This window comes from Epargyreus clarus, unplaced genomic scaffold (assembly GCF_041222505.1).
Source record: "Epargyreus clarus isolate Ecla_fem2 unplaced genomic scaffold, WU_Ecla_fem_2.2 ptg000008l, whole genome shotgun sequence".
In the NCBI taxonomy this organism is placed as follows: Eukaryota; Metazoa; Arthropoda; class Insecta; order Lepidoptera; family Hesperiidae; genus Epargyreus; species Epargyreus clarus.
The window spans coordinates 13,297,358-13,317,180 of NW_027332216.1; the positions used below are offsets into that span (position 1 = coordinate 13,297,358).

At 37.9% G+C, this 19,823-nt stretch overlaps 1 protein-coding gene across 6 annotated transcripts in view; it reads right to left on the reverse strand.

The window, feature by feature from the left end:
• LOC140744504 (uncharacterized) overlaps window positions 1–19,823 on the reverse strand; it is a 43,361-nt gene that overhangs the window by 3,155 nt on the left and 20,383 nt on the right. For 2 of the 6 annotated variants that reach the window (XM_073076127.1, XM_073076123.1), the window contains 15 exons: window positions 18,383–18,662; window positions 18,023–18,090; window positions 17,490–17,693; window positions 17,176–17,306; window positions 16,361–16,502; window positions 15,428–15,543; window positions 10,002–13,686; window positions 9,001–9,139; window positions 8,333–8,534; window positions 5,541–7,999; window positions 5,033–5,208; window positions 3,567–3,617; window positions 1,706–1,909; window positions 1,173–1,299; window positions 134–244 (listed from right to left, as the gene is read on the reverse strand). In XM_073076127.1, coding sequence (XP_072932228.1) covers window positions 134–244; window positions 1,173–1,299; window positions 1,706–1,909; window positions 3,567–3,617; window positions 5,033–5,208; window positions 5,541–7,999; window positions 8,333–8,534; window positions 9,001–9,139; window positions 10,002–13,686; window positions 15,428–15,543; window positions 16,361–16,502; window positions 17,176–17,306; window positions 17,490–17,693; window positions 18,023–18,090; window positions 18,383–18,662 — 8,095 coding nt within the window. Of the gene's footprint in view, window positions 1–133; window positions 248–1,172; window positions 1,300–1,705; window positions 1,910–3,566; window positions 3,618–5,032; window positions 5,209–5,540; window positions 8,000–8,332; window positions 8,535–9,000; window positions 9,140–10,001; window positions 13,687–15,427; window positions 15,544–16,360; window positions 16,503–17,175; window positions 17,307–17,489; window positions 17,694–18,022; window positions 18,091–18,382; window positions 18,663–19,823 lie in introns of all 6 variants that reach the window. The other 4 variants (XM_073076124.1, XM_073076122.1, XM_073076126.1 and 1 more) reach the window with 3 other exon arrangements.

Consider the following 19,823-nt stretch of genomic DNA (forward strand, 5'->3'; position numbering starts at 1 on the left):
CATAATTTGTTATTAGTGTTAAAATAAACAGTAGTATAAATTGGGTGTATAATGCTGAATAAGTTTCTATGAAGGAAAATAAAAAAATAACAAGTAAACTGAGTATAAATAATTAGTGCGTGGTGGTACTGACCGGCGCCGAACGCGATGCCGGCGCGCAGCGGGAACAGGTCGAGCGGGCTGGGCGCGCCGAACAGCTGCCCGTAGCCCAGCTCCGCCTCCTCCACGCTCGTCGGGTCCCACTCTGCTAAGGACAAATATATTTTAATTACAAATACATTGCATCTATACTACACACATATTTAACTTCTTATTATATATGCGCAATCTAAATATATATAACTAAAGGTGACTGACTGACATAGTGATCTATCAACGCACAGGCCAAACCACTGGACGGATCGGGCTGAAATTTGGCATGCAGGTAGATTTTATGACGTAAGCATCCGCTAAGAAAGAATTTTGATTAATTCTACCCCCAAGGGGATAAAATAGGGGATGAAAATATTACTTCGTAACGCGAGCAAAGCCGCGGGCAAAAGCTCGTTTTGGGTAAAAGTAATGAAATCATATTTTAATGTAGGAGAATAACAAGGTAATTTATATAAGAAAAAAGGATTCACATGACCCATCCTCAAAATTATGCGATCGATATTTAAAACTGGAAATCAAGCACATGCTACTTTAATAATAGCCTTTGAACATACTCCCCACGTTCCCAATACAAATTGGTGTACGCAGATATGAATAAGTAGCCCGTGATCATTGTCAGATGATTTTCATGAAAGGCATAAAATAAGTAGGAAGTTTTCTATTATAAATTCTCAGTAAAATAAAGTACACAAACATAGATTAGTAAAGATTACTCACTCCTAACAAGAAAATATAACCAATTTTGACGTTGAAATTGTCACTGTCACCTATTGTCATGTTTGAAAAATATTTAAAAAATTAAGTTTTTACATCATTTACGAATGAAACGATATTTCTCCGCACTATTTCTTCGATTTCGTGTTTTTGCACCACTTATGTCACATGTCGTTATTGTTCCGCATAAATTACACCATGACAGCCATTAAACGGCTGACATATTTGTCAGCCGTTATGTCTTCCTTCAATTACAAGGCGGTGAGATATCTATAGTTATCTATGTAGACAAAGTGTCAACTGACCGCAATACGTGGAGAGGTCGGGCAGGTAGGGCGCGGGCGAGTCGGCGTCGAGCTCGGCCACCTCGCGCGGGTACTCGTACACGCAGTGGTACTTCTGACGCTTGAACACCACGCGCTTCTTGCTCTCCTGCACAACAAAACACATCACATTATATACACACATTATTGAGCTTATATTTCTTTCGGCACGTTTGAAAATATGAGAGTAATTTATAATGACTACATCTAAAATCGTCACCATAAAGTTGTCCGGCAAATGTAAAGTGCAAAATAATTTTAGGTATTTTATATATCATCAGATTGTTTCTATATAATTTTGCAGTTAATATTAGTCGCCAGTACTGCTTAATCGTTCGAGTTTGTTTTTTCAATATACTATTGACGTATAGATAATATTAATAATAAATACAAGCTTGTTTATCTTCAAATGCAGACCTAACAAAAAACGGTTTAAAACTTTTATTATATTACAAAACGCACCTCAATTATCATTTCGCGATTTACCATCCAAAAATAAATAAGTATTAACTCACTGGCGGTTGCTCCAAGCTCCTGAGCGAGGACTTGGCGGGCGCGGCCCTGCAGTCCCACGAGGAGGGCACGAACTCCACCTCGTCGCCCTCGGAGCCCGAGCCGGAGTCGCCGGAGTCACCGGAGCCTGCGGAGGAGGCCGCGTCGCCGTCCGCCGCGCCGCCCTCCGTCTGGCTGTGGCTCGGTTGGGAACCGCTGTCGCGTTGCTATGATGTCAATATGTATTATTAGTGTTGTAAGAACCTTTAATATTCAGATGGTAAATATCAACTAAAATTGATATCCTATAAATTTTTTTAGGGTGGTATTACATTATGTAAAAATAATTGAATATGTTCTCCAGAACAAAACTTTGTCTTACTAATTAATGAGCCAAACACCTTAATTTCATATGATTTATTCACTAGTATGTTAATTTTAAATTAACTGCTGTCTCTGCTGAATATACCAATTTAAATGATGTAAGTAAACTAATGATGGTTCCTAAAAAGCTACAGATACACTGAAAAGGTAGCCAACATAATAATGTATATGTTTAAAAATAAACCATGATTGGGCATAATAGAATTTAAAGGATATTGTTTTATAATAATAAGTGACTACTGAACAGCAGAATTTACACATAATGTAAAAATTACAAATCAGCTTTTTTAAGAGACGCTATCTTGTGTTACAAGTCCCATTTTTTAATACTGAGATTAACATACTCACTATTGTAACATTTGAAATTGGAAAAATATAAGTGTGCAGAGGTTTTTTAAAATATGGAAGTAGTAAACCTGTAGCGATGTTAAATGGCCCTGACTGCCTATGGACGTATGTTTTGCTATTCTTAACAATTGTATTAGGAATTCGTAGTGTAAGGATCTCTCTTTACCTTACCACACCGTTTCAATCAGAACACAGTAGGAAATAACACTGCTATTAAACTTAATATGTGTAATATGTAGGTGTTCTACACTGATAGTCTTGGTCATTTTCAGCTGATAGAATAATATTACGATAATGAGGTTACATACAAAACATAATGGATATAGCGACAAAACCGCACCCAAGCGCATTAATTAAAAGGATGTTAACGCAGAAATGTATTATCACATTATGAAACGAAAAATATATAGCCAAATAAAAATATTTATCCTTAAAAATACGCTACATGTAACATGATCTATCTACCTATGCTAATGGGTCGCAAACAATCCTTGGTTCTACAAAAGGGGATCATGCCACGCATAATATGTAAAAAGAAGCAAATAAAATCATGGTATGTATATTATAAGATGATGTTTAAAAAAATGCATTCTATAAATATAAAATAACATTGTACTCTTAAAAGGTTTGTTACTAACATTTTTGCAGAATATTCTAAACGATCTTATAGTCAGATTACTTTATTCTGCAACACCTTAGATATATTCATACATCTTGTAAGCCAGAAAATTAAATATTTTAGTAAGCGCACGATGATGATTGTATGAAACTTTCTGTATGTTCCACGGCTGATAAATTCATAAATATTATAGTAGAACATAACTAAAACTCTAAAACAGCATTATGGATTAATGAAGGTGGTTTATCTTTAATTTACATCTAAATTAACTTGAACAAAGGCAAAATAATTTGATTTAAAATAAACATCATCCAATAATATATTTTCGTAATGGATCATGGACGAAATAACCAAATAGACTCCTAAGGCAAATAACTAATTAATAACACGCTAATTGTAATTATAATGGAACATTATGTATTTTACTAATACGATATGAAATGAAATGTCGCCTTAGGAGACATTTGGTTACTTCGGCCGTGTATCGGATGTCTAGAGGTACAAAGGTACAAAGGGAAGGTAAGGGCACTTACGTGGTGGAAGTGCGTGGAGGGCACGACGGCGGTCTCGTGCCCGTCGCCGCCCTACGCCACACACACAGTCACACGACATGCAAGCACACCGACACCGACACAAACCACTTGTACACATGTACTTGTTTTTCTTGTTTTTTTTTTTGTTTGTTTGTTAAACACTAAGCGCTTATGAAACCAGTACCCATTTTCTTTATACTAAAGTTTCAATCAGGCATGCAGGTCATCTTATGTTAAATCAGTGGTTAATAGCGCCCACACCCTTCTACGAAAAAACGTTACATTTCAGACAGTATAATTTTATAAACGAATAATTTATTTTACTCATATACTTTAGGTAATTTATTTCAAAATAATAAATGATTCAAAACATCTGAACTGAAAAAAACTTAATAACTTAACAGTGGTTCCATGTTATGTAATATACTATGTAAAAATAATTTTTTTTAACTAAATGTCGTATACTGCATACAGAAATTAATTGTATATTCACTTACTAATGGGTAACTGTTCAATTTAAATAAAATACGTCTTATGAGAAAAAAAAAGTGAAAAACTTAAGTACATGTATACAACATAATATATACTAGTAATAAAACGGGGTACTAAGTATAGTAGTCACAGTAGGTTCTTAAGCAAAGGCCTCATAATAATAACAAACGGGGTATAAATAGGTACAGCATCACATTTTTTCAATTCTAATTAATAATTACATACATTTAAAATGATTCTGTGTAAGCGTAAATTCAGAGATATTTAAGTTCCATGAAAATAACTTAAAAGATACCTGTTATTGCTCGATAAAATAAAATGTATGTAATAATTAATCGAAATTCCTTTACATTACACTAAGGATAATAAAAACCATCACTGAGGTAAAAAAAATACATTGTTTTACTTTTATATATATTTCATTCATTCAATCTGTAGACAACCAAACTTGTTTTATAGATGCTTTTTTTAATTAAAATAATGTATTTTCTTCTTTCCAATCGTCCAGAAGAGGGGGGGGGGGGAAGTCTACTTTAGCTCACACCACCACAGATTAATTACAAATTCGCAACGAACTTTTGTATATTTTAGTATTCCTTCACAAAATCAGGCAGTATTTGATTGAAATAGCTGAGGATTTATAAATTATGTCGACTAATTAGGAATTTTTGGATAATGTTAAATTTTAATTGATTAATGTAAGTTTATTTTCTTTGTTTAGTGTGAGACTTCAGATCAAATAGATTCGTTATACCATTGAAATAAGAAATGTAACGATTAAATAAGAGGTTACAAAATTCGATCCTTCAAATTCCAAATTAGTAGACACAATTTCTCAAGTATAAAGAGACTGTCTTTTTACCGTTTATCAAGCCGGGGGAAATATTTCAGGCCATATAAAAGTATAAAGGAGTATTTACAATACATATCACCCTCACATAAACTACCAGATACACTCGGTACTATGCACTTACCTTCCAAATGAATTCACCGCTCGAAGAATTGCTCGAATGCGATTCGCTATCGCTGTCCCATTCTTTCAGTATGTCCGTTGCGGGATCAGGTTTGCTGTCCTGCTCGCACTCGGGCGATGTCGGCTCCGTCGGCGAGTCTTGGGTGAAGGATGTGCTCATTATTTCTGATGCCGGGCCTGGGATTGCAATTTTATATAATGTATATAGTATATTGCTCAATATTTTTTATCAATATTTGTAATATGCGATTAAGAGTATAATACGTTGTTGCTCAATAAATTATTGTTTTGTATTCTTCTTCTGTTGTGTCATCAATATAATTTGCAATTCCTTACACAATTTTTGTTCATCATAAGATTCATAAGTGAGTATAAAAGTAGCGCTTCCATTATTTGTGTAAAACAATGGTTTTCAAACATTTTTAACAAGATTTTTAATAAAACTACAAATACATTATTTAATTAATATGTAAACTCTCCCTTTTTATTACTATAAGATGTAGACTTACCGGTAAACCTAATGTCGCTCAGGAGAGGCAGATAGGCATCAAATTGACAAAAATTCTTTTCATTCATCAAAAAATGTTGTGTGACCGACGTCACCTTATCTTCCGCCTCGAGTTGGCCGTTCGTAGTGGTTTCGACATCTTCCGTATGTACCTCATCTGTGACGGGTTCACTCATACTATCTAATTTAGATTTATCTTCTAACGACCTATCGGTGGACTCGCATTGTTCTTGTATTTCATGAGATTTCTCAAGACTAGCAGTTTGTTCGTCTTTCAATTCGGAATCCTTACTATCATTGTCATCAACGTTGCTCTCCATGAGTTCTTCGAAAGCCTCATTTAGAAAGTGTACTGTTGCGAACTTCTCACTTTTACCATTACATTGAATTGTATCAATGTCTTCTTCGACTGCAACGGACTCAATTGTCGGAGATTTCGGTTTCTTTATTGCATCATTTTCGTAGGATGTCGTTGCTTTCTCGTTTTTTGAATGTACCTCCACTTTGTCTAAGTTTTTTGGACTAACAGATTGTTCTATCACAGATTGAGTGTGATTCCCTATTTTATCAATTCCATTAACTATAGGCTTTCCTGGTAACGTCTCACTTTCTCTAATATTTTCTGGCTGCTGAGATGTAAATGAATGCGAATCGTACGTATAATTAAGAGATCCATCTATGAGATTTCCTTTCGTATGAGAATCGTAAGTCCTGTTAGGACTAATAGATAATTTAGATGGAACCATTTGACATTCTGTTATGATAATAGAATGCGGTTGCTCGTTTTCATCTTCCAAATCCAAATCAGTTATAAAAACATTCATTGGTCGATTAATATCCACATTATGAGATTCTATTAAATTCGTTATATTAGGCGGACTTACAACTACTGCTTGTATATCGGTATTGCTTCCGTGGTTATCGGTTGGGCTAGCCAAATCAAAATCAACGTTCATTAGACTACTCATAGCTAAATCGCTCGACATTCTTTCGCTTTTAAGTAGCAGAGAGCTGGCGTCAATCAATGATGATAAATCTTGCGGTCGTTGCCGAACCGAGCTCTCAAATTGCCGAAAATCCTCCGAACTTATCCCGCTTTCCAAGCTTTGACTAGACCTCTCCCTCGATTGCATGTCTTGGGGTTTCGTGATTGCAGAGTCCTCGAAATCCGAGTACGTGGGCGTCCTTTCCGAAACCACCAAGCTATCTCTGTTGCTGTTCCGGCTCAACGTTTTACTGTCTCCCTCCAATAACATTTCGGAATGCTCATTGCTTGCGTTTGACGATATATCCTGCGGGCGGACTTCCGCCGATTGTAAAAAGGTTTGGAAGTTTGGAATACTGTTCATCAAGTACTCTGTGTTTTCTGTCCTAATTTCTGGCAGCTGCATGGGTATCGCTTGTACGTTATCGCCGTCGAGGAGTTCGATTAAAGGCGTGCTGGTGACGGATGGCGCCATATTTTTATACTGACAGTTTGGGCTGTCACTTATGTGCACTAACAAATCTTTCCCATCCTGACTGTCTGACTTTTGACTGGCTACCGATTCGTCCTTAAGGCACGTTATATCAACACTATCCATTTTCTTAATAGAGGGCTCGGCTGTTAACTGAGGGCTGTCATCTACGATTGTATCTTTGTCTTCAGTTTGTTTCGGTGGGGATAGTTGAAAATCATCGCCGATGGGCGATCTCCGTACTAATTCCGGCTGGGCTAGCTTCCACGGGTCTTCGATACCGGATAACACTTCCGTTGTGCAGTTAGAATAGGATGGCATTCCGGACATTAGCGTTCCATACGCCAAGTCCTTAGTTTGAGTATTCTTCGTCGAGTCGTTCACGTCTGACTTCGTAATCACCGAGGGCGTGGCGCCCGCCGCGTCGGTCTTCACTTTCGTATACGTGTAGTTGTCGTTGGCCGTGATGGAGTCCGGGGAAAACGTTTCGCACACCTCTGACTTGCTATCGTGGATGATATACGTAGAACAGTGGCTCAATTCCTTCTCGTCTTCATTATGAGTCAGGGTGTCTTCGCTTTCACTCTTATCTTTTTCCTGTTCGAAGTCCAGCGGGACGTCGGGATCCATCGCTAGATCGTCGAAATTTTCTTCGACATTATACAAAGTGTCGTTCGAACACCACGAATCTATACTTGTAGCTTTGGACAAGCACTGGGTTTCGGATGGCTTTGACGACTTCGCGTCAGTGGGTACGGTCGTTTTGGACAACGTGGACATTCCGGCGACGTTGTCCGAATTGTCTGGCGCTGAGGTTTCGGTGGTTGGACTGAGAAGGAAGGGCGACACTTGCGATATTCTCTCGCAGTTGGAATCTTTCTCTTCGACTTCCTCCGTTTTGTTAAACGTTCGGTCGTCTATAGACTGGGGCTCCTCTTTGCGCACCTCTGTTATTTGTCGTTTAAATGGGCTGGCGTTCAAGCTGTCTGCACTCATGGTCATTCTGAGAAAATTAACCGATAAAATAATTAACTCCCTTAATAACACAATAATATTGATTTTATAACATACAATATCATATCCATTCCAGTGACTATATAGAAATAAGTCTAGATTAATTTTTAAGTAGTCGAAAAATATCATGGGCATGAACACTATCTAAAATATATATTATATTATGGGCTTAATGAACAATTTAGCTTTAAACAGTGAGATATATTCCGAAATACGAAACAGATACGATATATAGAGATTATCTGAGAATAAAAAAATCTTTAAACCTATATACCAACAAACATATCTCTCTTCATATCATCAACTCTTTGTAGATACTCACTCCTTGCTACTAGGCACTTCCTTTTGCACAGTGTAGGTATGATTTAGAGATGGTTCCTTCGAATGTATGGTGTATGTAGAGTGGTCGTGCGATCCTTGCTGTGCGCTCTGTATCCCGGTGAGTAGGTCTGTTACATCGTCGGTGGAGTTGTTGCACGGCTCCGGGTAGCTTTCGGAGGATTCTGTTCTTGTGGAAATGTTCCCTGTTAAAATATAGACAAATTAGTTATATAGTATCTGATGATTTGTGACTGTTAGGCCCATGTCTTAAAACTGTGTCTTGAAGACAATGTTTCTTGAAGTTGATTCGATTGCAACGAAATTGCACGCTTTTCTGCCTTATTAAAATAAATGTGAGACCCTCCTGCATTCTGGTTTTTGTAGGGCGTGGTAAGACAGAAATTCATTAGGCTGTTCAGCTAGTACTCAGGGGTAGCAATCATGTGTGGCCATCTTGTGATAAAACTACAACCCCTTTTGATGTGAATTATACGTCTCCTTGGGCGTATTAACAACATACCATCTGCAACTGGACTGCACGCTATAAAACTTCAACCCTGGTCGGTTACTAACATAACGTGTTTACAGTAGGTATGTGGGATTAAGTGTAACCAACACGACGTTATGAGATATAATTATAAATAATCAAAACAAAGATAAAACACTAACAGTGATCGTCGTTCTCGTAAGCGGAGAGCTGTTGGCCGGTCTCCTCGGCGATGGGGCTGAGCGCGCCGTAGTTGAGCACCAGCTCGGGCGGCGGCGGCAGCTCGCACCACGCGCTGCACGACGGCTCTATCGCTGCCACCTAAACACACGATTAAAACCATCATCAATAACTCACGTTATCCAATATTTTGCCTACCAGAGTTCGACATTTCAAAATGTTAAGCACGAAGAAATTGACACATGTAGATTATAGGTCTTTGGCGAAACTTTGAATCGACGACCCACGTGGCGCAACGGTCACCATACCGATCTAACGCGCTGAGGGTCCCGGGTTCGATCCCCGGCCAGACAGATTTCTAAATAATGAATTTAGATTTCTGGGTCTGGGTGTTTGTGTATTTGTCTCTGTGTGTGTCCATAGCACCCACGATACAGGGAATCCTAGTGTGGGGCTGTGAGTGTAGAAAGCGTTTTTTTTTTGAATAGATTTATTATCAAAAACGCACCCCTGTAAATAGGCCAAGATAGAACAGTTTTTTTATGTGTCAGAAGACACACGATTGTTCTCTTTTTGATTAAGTATTGATGACATCACTAAGGTTATAAATTAAAGATTCTCACATTTCGTATAACGATAATGGATAAATTTCGACCAGCAGGCATATACTTATGAGTATCAATAGAATTTACTACTGAGCGACACATGTAAATCCACTATATAGTAGTCACTTAGAATCATTGGCATATTGCAAAACTAAAAATACCATATTTACCTTAAGCGATAAATGTAATACTAAAATATGGTATTATGTATTAATTACATAAATTAAATTAATCATCATAAATTAAATCAAACAAATCTTAGGCATACACTAGCAATTGTGATCGGAACAACCCACTGTTTATTTTATTTTTCACTACAAAGAAATATTCCTCCCCACTTATAAACTAACCAACACGCAACAAAAGTTAATTTAGGAAAACAAGGTAAAAAAGCTCACCTGTGCTAGTGGCAGTTTTAATTCCAACTCGTTCCTCAGCTCCTTCATGCGTTCCTCATCGATCATGAGGCCCTCTCTTAACTCCTCCACCTGCCCTCCGTTCCCCGCCAGATAGGACTCCGGGATCGCATCACTCTCATGCATCATGTCCGAATCTTCCATTATCAAACCTTCTTCTGTCAGCGGTCCTGAGTACTCTATATTCATGTTATTCTCATTCTCAGCCATTGCCATTTTAGTCGTAATTTGAAGCTGTATCTGGTTTAAATCCACCTCGTTTTGTGACGAGCTCGCAACAGCATCTAATACGAGTGGAGCCTCACTCGGGGAGCTAACGTCGATGTCCACTAAGTACTTCTGTTGTGACACCGTCGCCAAGAAGTTTCCCGGAGAATTGGGCGGAGTTAAAGGCGAGACGCGTTTCTCTGTTGTAGATTGCTCCTCTGTCTCATCAGAGTTGTTTTCCGTCAATGGCTCGTTAACGACAGGTTTAGCTTCGCTCAAAGTATTGGTGTCGTCGTACTGTAAATCTGGCACTTCATTCAGAAAGTTTCCATCACGCAAGGGAGAAGGAGTCTCGAGATTTATTTCACTGAAGTTCGACGAAAAGGCCAATAACTCCTCTTTCGGTATTTCCACCAATTCGCAACTGGGTTTCGCTCCCTTAAAAAAATCAAGAGTGCAGTTTTCGAATGGACCCAGCACTACAGAGCTGTTTTCGTCGTAAGTATCCGTGTGATGACTTTTTGTTGGAGATTCAAAAGGGCTCAAACTATCCGGTACACACCTTTGCTCCAATTTAGTTTGGCTCACGCCTGGGCCGTAGTCGGGTACTTTCGTTTCTGACAATATTTCAGTGATATGTTCCATTGCAGACTCTTCGAGAGTTGTTTCAGCAGAGTCTTTGCTACCTTTGGGTGTACTCGCATATATTCCATCTTTTGTGTCGAATGATTGGCTACTGTGATTTTTCTCCGAATGTAAGAAGTTATCAGTTTCCTTTATAACGCTAGGCAGATCTAAATATATTGTGGAATCGTTTTTTACAAAGGTGCAAGCTTCTTCCGTGCTAGAAGACTCTAAACATGATTGTATAACATCTTTAACATTATCCATGTTGTTATCTTTTACAATATCGCTGTTCGTATCATTAATGAGATCCATGTTAGCAGTCGCGTCGTTCGACTGTTCTTTAGATTCCGTTTCCAATAATTCTTTACTATCAATATCAGATCTATTCGAAATAAATTCATTATCATTAATCGTTATATCTTCTATGCTTGATTTTTTGATAGGCAAAATGGGTGTAACTTCATCCTTATTAGTAATTTGTACTGTTTCAGGTGACGGTGCCGGTGATGTATTACTAATTTCAAAATCTAAGATATTTATGCATTCATCTACATTAGTTTCATTATGGGGTGTTTTGATAAGGGATGCATTGTCTATTACGCTTTGTACTGCTTCAGGTGCCTGAGTAGTTGGCTCTAACTGTTTGACAAAACACATACTACTGTTACTAGTTTCTGAACTATGAAGTCTCTCATTCAAAATGAAGTCCCCCACCTCTTGTGGAGAGACGATAACTTCATTTGGAGGTAAAATTAGATTCAATTCCTGTTCAGGTTCAGATCTCAGTTCACTCGTTATATTTGAAAGCTCAGTTTCAAAGGGCAATGAGCATACTTTAGGCGATAATTCATTATTGCTTGTATTTCCTTTCGGGGAATTGATTATATCATGATCATTGCTAGATATATTTTCAGTGCCTGCCAGATTATCGATATTTTTTTCATCAGAAATAATTTTCATTACATCATTTGCTAGCTTTGACTCTACTTCCACTGTTGATGGCGTATCAGCATCCATACTAGGGCTCAGAAAATTTGTTTCAGTTATCAGTTCGTTTGAATTGACTCGTTTTAGTTGACTTTCATCAGGGATTACATATGTTTTGTGAAGATACGATCCATCTATCTCATTACTGGTTAATTTTGGAGAGTCAAATTCACTTTCAACGAATGGAGCTGTAGAACTCTGAAGTGACATTTCATTATTGTGACCTTCAATAATGATTGTATCATTTAGCAAAGTATTTCTGTCTTTTGAAATGGGTACTTGTTCTTTAAATTTTTCTTCGGGTTCTGTTGATAATTCATAAGTTTCTTTTAGATCTTCGCATTCCTTTAAAGATGGTTTTTCCGAATTCGTTTCTACTTTGTTTGACTCTTGTAATAAACTGTCAGCCAAATTTCTGTTGACTAGAGGTTCCATTATTTCCGTATCTATTTCTTTAGGGTCTGGCAATACTGAGCTTTCAATTATATACGTATTTTGTGTATTAAATTCCTTCTGGCTTCCTAAGTTATCATCTACAGGTAATGTTACGGAGTTAACTGTATTTTCCGGTTCTATGGGTGAGTTTTGTTCAGTTTTTAAGCCACCTACTTTATCTACTGACTTAGTTTCAAATTCCTTCATTTCAGTCCTTATTTCTGTTATGTTATTATCACATGGTGTTTGACAGTCTTCTTTAATATTCACTTGTTGAATTATTGTTTCACTTACACTAGGCATTAATGCTACACTAAGTTCCATCAATTTCGGTATTTCACTATCACTATTATCTAGATTATTATCTTTTGGCAATTCACTATGTTGCTGCGAAAGTTTTAATTCCTCATTATTAACTAAGCTAACTATATCTTCCTTATTCTTAGTTTCAATTTGATCTACATTATTTGTGATGTCTAAATCTTTCATAGGCGTATCGGGCGTTAAATTTTCTAGAGTATGTTGGCTGGTCGAATCGCTGTGTCGTTCGAACGAGTGGCTGAGGGTGCCTACTGTATCTCGATCTACTTCATCGTCCTCACAGGTTCCGCTTTGTTCCGGCTTTGAACTGAATCCCATTTCCAGAATATTCTGGAAATTACTTATACCAGGGGACTTCACCATGCTTGTCTGCATCGGGTAGTCTTTTTTACATTCTAAGCTCAAATTATCTCTAGAAGGACTCGCTTGATGACTGGACTCGGAGCTAGAGGTTTTCTCTGAATTGAGAATATTATCGAGATTCTTAATCACATCGCTCACGTCCTTGTAATAGCTGACGTCATCTTGACTTCCGGTAATGATATCCTTAAGCCAAGGATCAACAGAACTGTCTGATCGATCATGTTCCTTCTCTCTCGCTTCTTCGAGGCTCATGTTTCCCTGGTGGCACTCGAGAGCCGCCGTCTCGTTATGTGTGAGGTAGATATTCCTTACGTCTTCCAGGGACCCGTGGAGGTTCGTGAGACTCTCCGACTTGATTTGTATGGAGAGGGGGTCCTTGTCGGACATAATACTACTGGATCTTGAGACGGCGGTATCCATTTCCACGCTGAGTGTATCTTGAATGGTTGGTGCATTGTCGAAGTCTTGGTCTGATCCCGTGAAGTGCGATGACATTGACGTTGAGGGCGCGTGCACGATGGCGACGTGTTCGTCCACTTTGGGGATGGTGTTGGGTTTGAGTCTTTGCCAGCGCTCCTCAAAGTCACTGCTGCCGTAGCCATCGTCCTGGGAGGTTTCGCTGGCTCGTGAGTGCGTGGTATGCAAGTGGTTTATGAGAGCGTGGACTTGTGTTGACGTAGGCCGGGCTTCGGGGTTAGGATTCCAGCACAGTTGCATCACTTGATATCTAAAACGTAGGATAAACCAGTATTATACAGGGTGAATTTTTAAAACAGGCCTTCAGGGCCGAATCCGAAACTATAAGGTTTAGCGAAAAATGCTGAAAGGAGTTACGAGGCCGATATTGATAAAAACTAAAACTGCATCATTAGTTTTTTAAAATATCTTTTTCCCGAGCCGGGAATCGCACGAGTTCATTTTTAAAAAAAATTACACCCTCTATATTATTCCACCATCTGATTGTGTCGCTTATAAGGATCAAATTCTGGGAAGTAATGTTATGTGACAAATTAAAGGAAAAGGAAAATTTTGAAGAAAATACATATTTTTCCATACATTGCCATACTAATCCTTAAGGATTATACATAACAAATGATTTATGTGTAATTTTTTAGAAACATACGTAAGTCATACCATTGAAGAATTTGTTGGTTAATCAACTAATTATTCGATGTTATAACCGTGACATACGGCTAAGTATGAGAAAGAAATAGTTTGGCAAGTAAATTACCGCCGTTTTTAGGATTTATTTTTTAATAAAAATAGATAAGTGATTAAATAGTAAATTGTTATTGTTTGTTGTTTATAACTACGTTTCAACAGTAAATATAATTTTCCATATCTCTTTGTTTAGTTATCACTCGGATTTGACTCGAAAAAGACATTCTCGAAAATTGACAATTTTACATCTGTATTAAACGAAACTCCGCCCATAGCAAGTTAAATCTATTATAATGGTCCTAAAAGTAACCTGAACTAAGTCGGACATAAAAATATAAATTCTTGAAGAACAAAACGTCCATTTCGAATGATTTGAAACATTGAACCAAAAAAATGTTAATACACGAAATGTTTAAATTGATGAATGGCGGGAACTTAACTGCCAAATTAATATAAAAAATATGTATTTTCTTAAAATTGAGGCTTTTCCTTTAGTTTGTCATTTATCATTACTTCCTAGATTTTGATCCTTATAAGCAACACTATCAGATAGTGGAATAATATAGAGGTTGTATTTTTTTTCAAAATGAACTCGTTCGATTCCCGGCTAGGGAAAAAGTTATTTTAAAAAAGTAATGATGCAGTTTTAGTTTTTATCAAAATCGGCCTCGTAACTCCTTTCAGCATTTTTCGCTAATCCTTATAGTTTCGGATTTGGCCCTGAAGGCCCGTTTTAAAAATTCACCCTGTATATTATATTGCAAAAATTTTAATAAAGATATTGACTGTTTACAATTCTGTATGGTGCACTTTGTAGTACTTAAAATGTCATTTGCTTTGATTAAACACAATTGATTTTAATATAAGTCTTTGTCACAACCATTACCGTTGTTAATGAAGATAATTATGACGACCATAATGATCATGATTATGACGATGAACGTACGACCGCCCATCATACTGTTGTATTGCGATGCAGGTAAAAAGTGATTGTATAAGGTGTACGGTGACGAGCTTAGGGGCGGCATGGGTATGTATGGCAGTAAGTTTAATAATGTAAGGCGATGAGTATCATGACGTATGGTGGTGTGTACGATGATGTGCGGTGATATGTATGACTGCGTGTTCTTGTGTGTCGTTATGTTGGTGTTTATGAGAGAGTATATGGGCACACGCTGGTATTAATTACGATGTATGGTAGTACTATGTACAGCGTTGGTATAATATAATTATTTTGAATCGTATGACGGCGTACGTTGTATGGTAATGTATGGCGATGTATGTGAGTGTGTGGTGTGTGTACTCACAGATGGTTCCGGTAGGGGCAGGGCAGCGCGGGCGGCGGCGGCGCGCGCGGCGGCGGCGCGCCCCACGCGCACACCTCCCACAGCACGCAGCCCAGCGACCACACCTCGCTGCCGGCCTGCAAAACGTCAACGATGCTTGCTTAAGCTCCCTTTTCGCGCTCTCGCGTTTCACATTCCCGCGAGAATGTGGAACGCGAGAAAAGCACGAGAAATGAGAATGTGGAGCCAGTACGAAACGGGTTTTTCTCGCGTTCTCGCGAGATTCTAGCAAGATTCTCGCGAAAATGTGGAGCGGATTTTACAGTTCCAATTGTACAATTATTATATTACGACAGTGACGTCACGCTGTTATACAACATTTTTATAGCAATAAATGTCGGAAATAAATAAACTTACAATTTAATATTTGGCTTTCACAGAACATTCATTGACTGAGGTGTCAACAATAAAAATGGCAGTTTTTTTTAAATGAAATGAAATATATTTACTTTATATAAGCCAACGACGGTACCTACAAATTGTCAGTTACAATATTTTTCTTAAACTGCTATCGAATCGGAACGCGACCTCTCCTGAGAAGATCTGGTAAGAAACTCAGTTGGTTTGTCATTTTTTTTTAAATAATAACTCTTTTTCTCTTTTTTATGCCATAATCTTTACATATGATTAATTTGGCTCTATATCCACAACTAAGGTATTTATTTAATTTCTTTCTTAATTATTGTCATTTAATACAAAAATAATTGTGCTTAAGATACTATATTATAAGTTTATTAAGTAGAAAGGACAATTTGATTCAACACCATTATAATGGTTCGATGTTCTGATTAAGTAGCACATGCCCTCTTATGCACATCGCCATCAAAAATTAAATCGGCGAGAAAAGGTTATGTCTTCATCAAAATCAAATCAAAAATATCTCTACAAACTCACAGTGTATACGGGTGGGTGCCTGTTCGTCTCCGTCTCGGGCGCGACGCAGTCGTGCGGCGGCGGCGCGGCCGCGTACCGGCCGAGCACCGCGCGGGCGCTCTCCGGCGCGCCGCGGACAAACACGCTGCCGCTCCACAGGTTGCTGAAGGGAAATTATAATACGTTCTTGACATAGGACTGATTAAAAGAATAGTGATGGAGTAATTGACACACTTTATTTGTAATAAAATTTACTGAATGGTATTGATTATTTTTTTTTTTTTATATGTAACCTAACGATAAGGCAGACGGGCTGCCTGATGGAAAGCAGTCACCGTCGCCTATGGACATTTGCAACACCAGAGGAGTCGCCAATGCATCGCCGGCTTTGAAGGAGAGCTCTTTTTACACCCCTCTTGAAGAGTCCCATGTCATAGTCCTGAGGGAATACCTCAGGAGGAAGTTCATTCCACATTTTGCACGTACGCGGCAAAAATGATCGAGATGGTTCCGGTAGTTGATTGTATTAATAATTCAGTTGACAATTTACACTAGAATAATGTTAGAATTTATAATATCACACGATCTATTGTTATCATCTATCAAGAAATAACTTTTTGTAAACAAAAACCTTCAAGTTCTTCCTGAAGTTTTGACATATTCCTGGCAGAGCTTGGGGCTTTTAAAAAATAAACTAAAATAATGTATATTTTAAAAAGCTTTAATGCATACCTCTAGTGATTCAAACATCATCAATAAAAATGACTACAATCCAGCAAATGGGCCACCTGGTGTTAATTTCGAAAAAAAAGTAACAAACTAATGTAGGTACTCACCCGTATAAGTATCCCCGAGAGTGGAGGTAGGAGAGAGCGGATGTGACGTCACACATCAGCTGCAGGGGGACCCCGGTTTCGTTGAGCATTGCCATCTTTGGACGGTTCACTACCAAGTACTGTTGGAGATCCTGTAACCATTAAATACGCTATTAAACAAATAATTCTTAATTAAGATATTACACAATCCATTCAATTTATGACATATCAATAGGCATATGGATCGATTTGAACAATTTGGACTCCTCAACATGTAAAAGCGATTATCACACAAAGTAATCATTGTTTATACATAATTTAACCACAGCGCTTACCATAGTGCACAACTCAAAAATGAGTATCCAAGGGTCTTCCTGCAGGCATTTGGCGATGTAACTCAGCACGTTCTCGTGGCTGGAGTCCCGATAGATGCGCGCCTCGTCCAGGAAGCGCGCCTTGTCCTCCAGACGGGCGTTCTGGTTGAGGATCTTCACCGCCACCGTCGTTGTGCCGTTGTCTTCCAGCTCACCTTCGACCACCTGGAAATTTAAAAAGGGCACTTATAAGACGCGATGTCGTATACACTCTTAGTTTCAAGCTAGGATTTTGTGTTGTTGTGGGTGCCATGGAAATACCCAAAGCTTATGCCAGACCCCAGAACGCATGTCTATTATTTATTTGGGATCGAACCCAGAACCCTCTGCGTGAACCGGACATAGTGGTAGTTATTATGTTTCGACGCGAGAGTTTTCAACTTAAATATTTATGCATATGTGGCTGTCAGTAAAATTTACATAAAATAGGCGCAAAATCAAATCTATTTCTGAAAATACTTCCAATTAGGTAATATAGCTACGATCTAACTTACCCTGCCAAACCATCCCCTTCCAATTTCTCTTAGATACTGCAAGCGATCTCTTGGCAAGTCTTCACCACCTGAAACAATATAATTATATATAAAAAAAATGTGAGATGAGGTGAAAATATATTATAAACATATTTGATGATTTGAAATTGTATGTTTAATACTTTACCTATAATTACTTCAAATAAGTCAACATATAGGGGGTATTACTCCTCTATTCACTTATCCATATATGTGGATAATACCCAAGAGATATCGGCGCGTTAGCCGTTGCGTTCTTCTTGACGACGTTCCCTGACGTCTCCTCAATAGATAAAAACCTATTAGGGAAAACGGAACCTACTAATCAGAAACTACACTTACCGAACCAATCAGCACACCGTTCCAGGGGATCTGCAACTCGTATCGTCGGTAGCGGTTCAAACTCCACAACCGACTCCCGGCTTATCCTATTCCTCTCCTCGTTCTCACTGACGATGTAAGCGGTCGCATTGTTGTTGGCGATGTTCTGCATCTCTCTGAGGGAAATGGGTCCGTTGTTGTTGTCCTCGGTGATGTTGTTGTTGACCGGCTCGGAGAAGCCCGAGTCGGGCGGGTGCGAGCGCCGCGCATCGTGCAGGTGGGTCGCGCTGGCTGTGAACAACTGGAGAAGAAAAACATATGTATTAATGTTCTTTGTAACAACATACAAAAAAGATAAGAATGTAAAGCAACATGGTAATGAAGGTAAACTTATACCTCACGAAGGCTCAATAAACAATCGATAATGAAATGAATGAATGATACTACTAATAAGCAAACGCAGTAACAATAAAGAATTGGGCATCTATAATGAACGAGTGGAATGAATATATCTACCTAACGATTAAACTAATTGCAAATCAATAAACAGTTAATTACTACACACGATTTGTAAGACGTAGATATGAATATATCTTAACACTCCCCTCATTGAGTTGAGCAAACCATAAAACCAGATCGAGATGACTAACACTTCATTATCATACGCATCGCTAATTGGAATCAACATGTAGGTACATCAAACAAAGAACGTATTATTATAACAAACACAGGACAATACAAACACGAACACAAATATGTACACTTATACAGTAAATATGGGTCAGTGGGAAAACTATTAACTTTGTTAGAAATATATCTCTTTCTACTTGCTATATTCTATTACCTGTACTAACAGTGCTATAACAGTATTTTTAGGGACACACACATTGATACATAATTTAACACACATATGTAATTCCAGAACCAAAGTAGGCTACATTTATCAATTGCATTTTATAGCCGGGAATCGAACCCGATACTAATTACTAATCACGTAGCAGTGTTTACAAAAGTCGTATCAATATAAATGATCTCAATCAATATGTAAATACAAATTAAAAAGCGAAGTGTTCATGCAAGTCTAATAAGTTAGCTAATACCCTACTTACTCGTGTCTATAACGTCACAAATACTATTCGCAGAAATAAATATTTATAGTGACTATTTTCATACTATTAGACCAGAAAAAACAATATGTTTTCAATCATTGCAAAAGAGATTATAAAAGGTTTCTTCATTCCACATTTTATATTGTTCGTCTTTATTGTTCAAGGATTCACTGTATTATTCCGGAAACATCTAGTAGATGAGATATTGGAATGATTATTACAGTTAATATGCTATTATGTAGAAACCCTTCGAACTTTTATAGGTGCTTTCGATATATTTGCATAATTTATATTTTCGAAAGATTTACTGAGAAAAAAGAATAAGAACATTTTATTTGTGTTTTTTTTTTGGC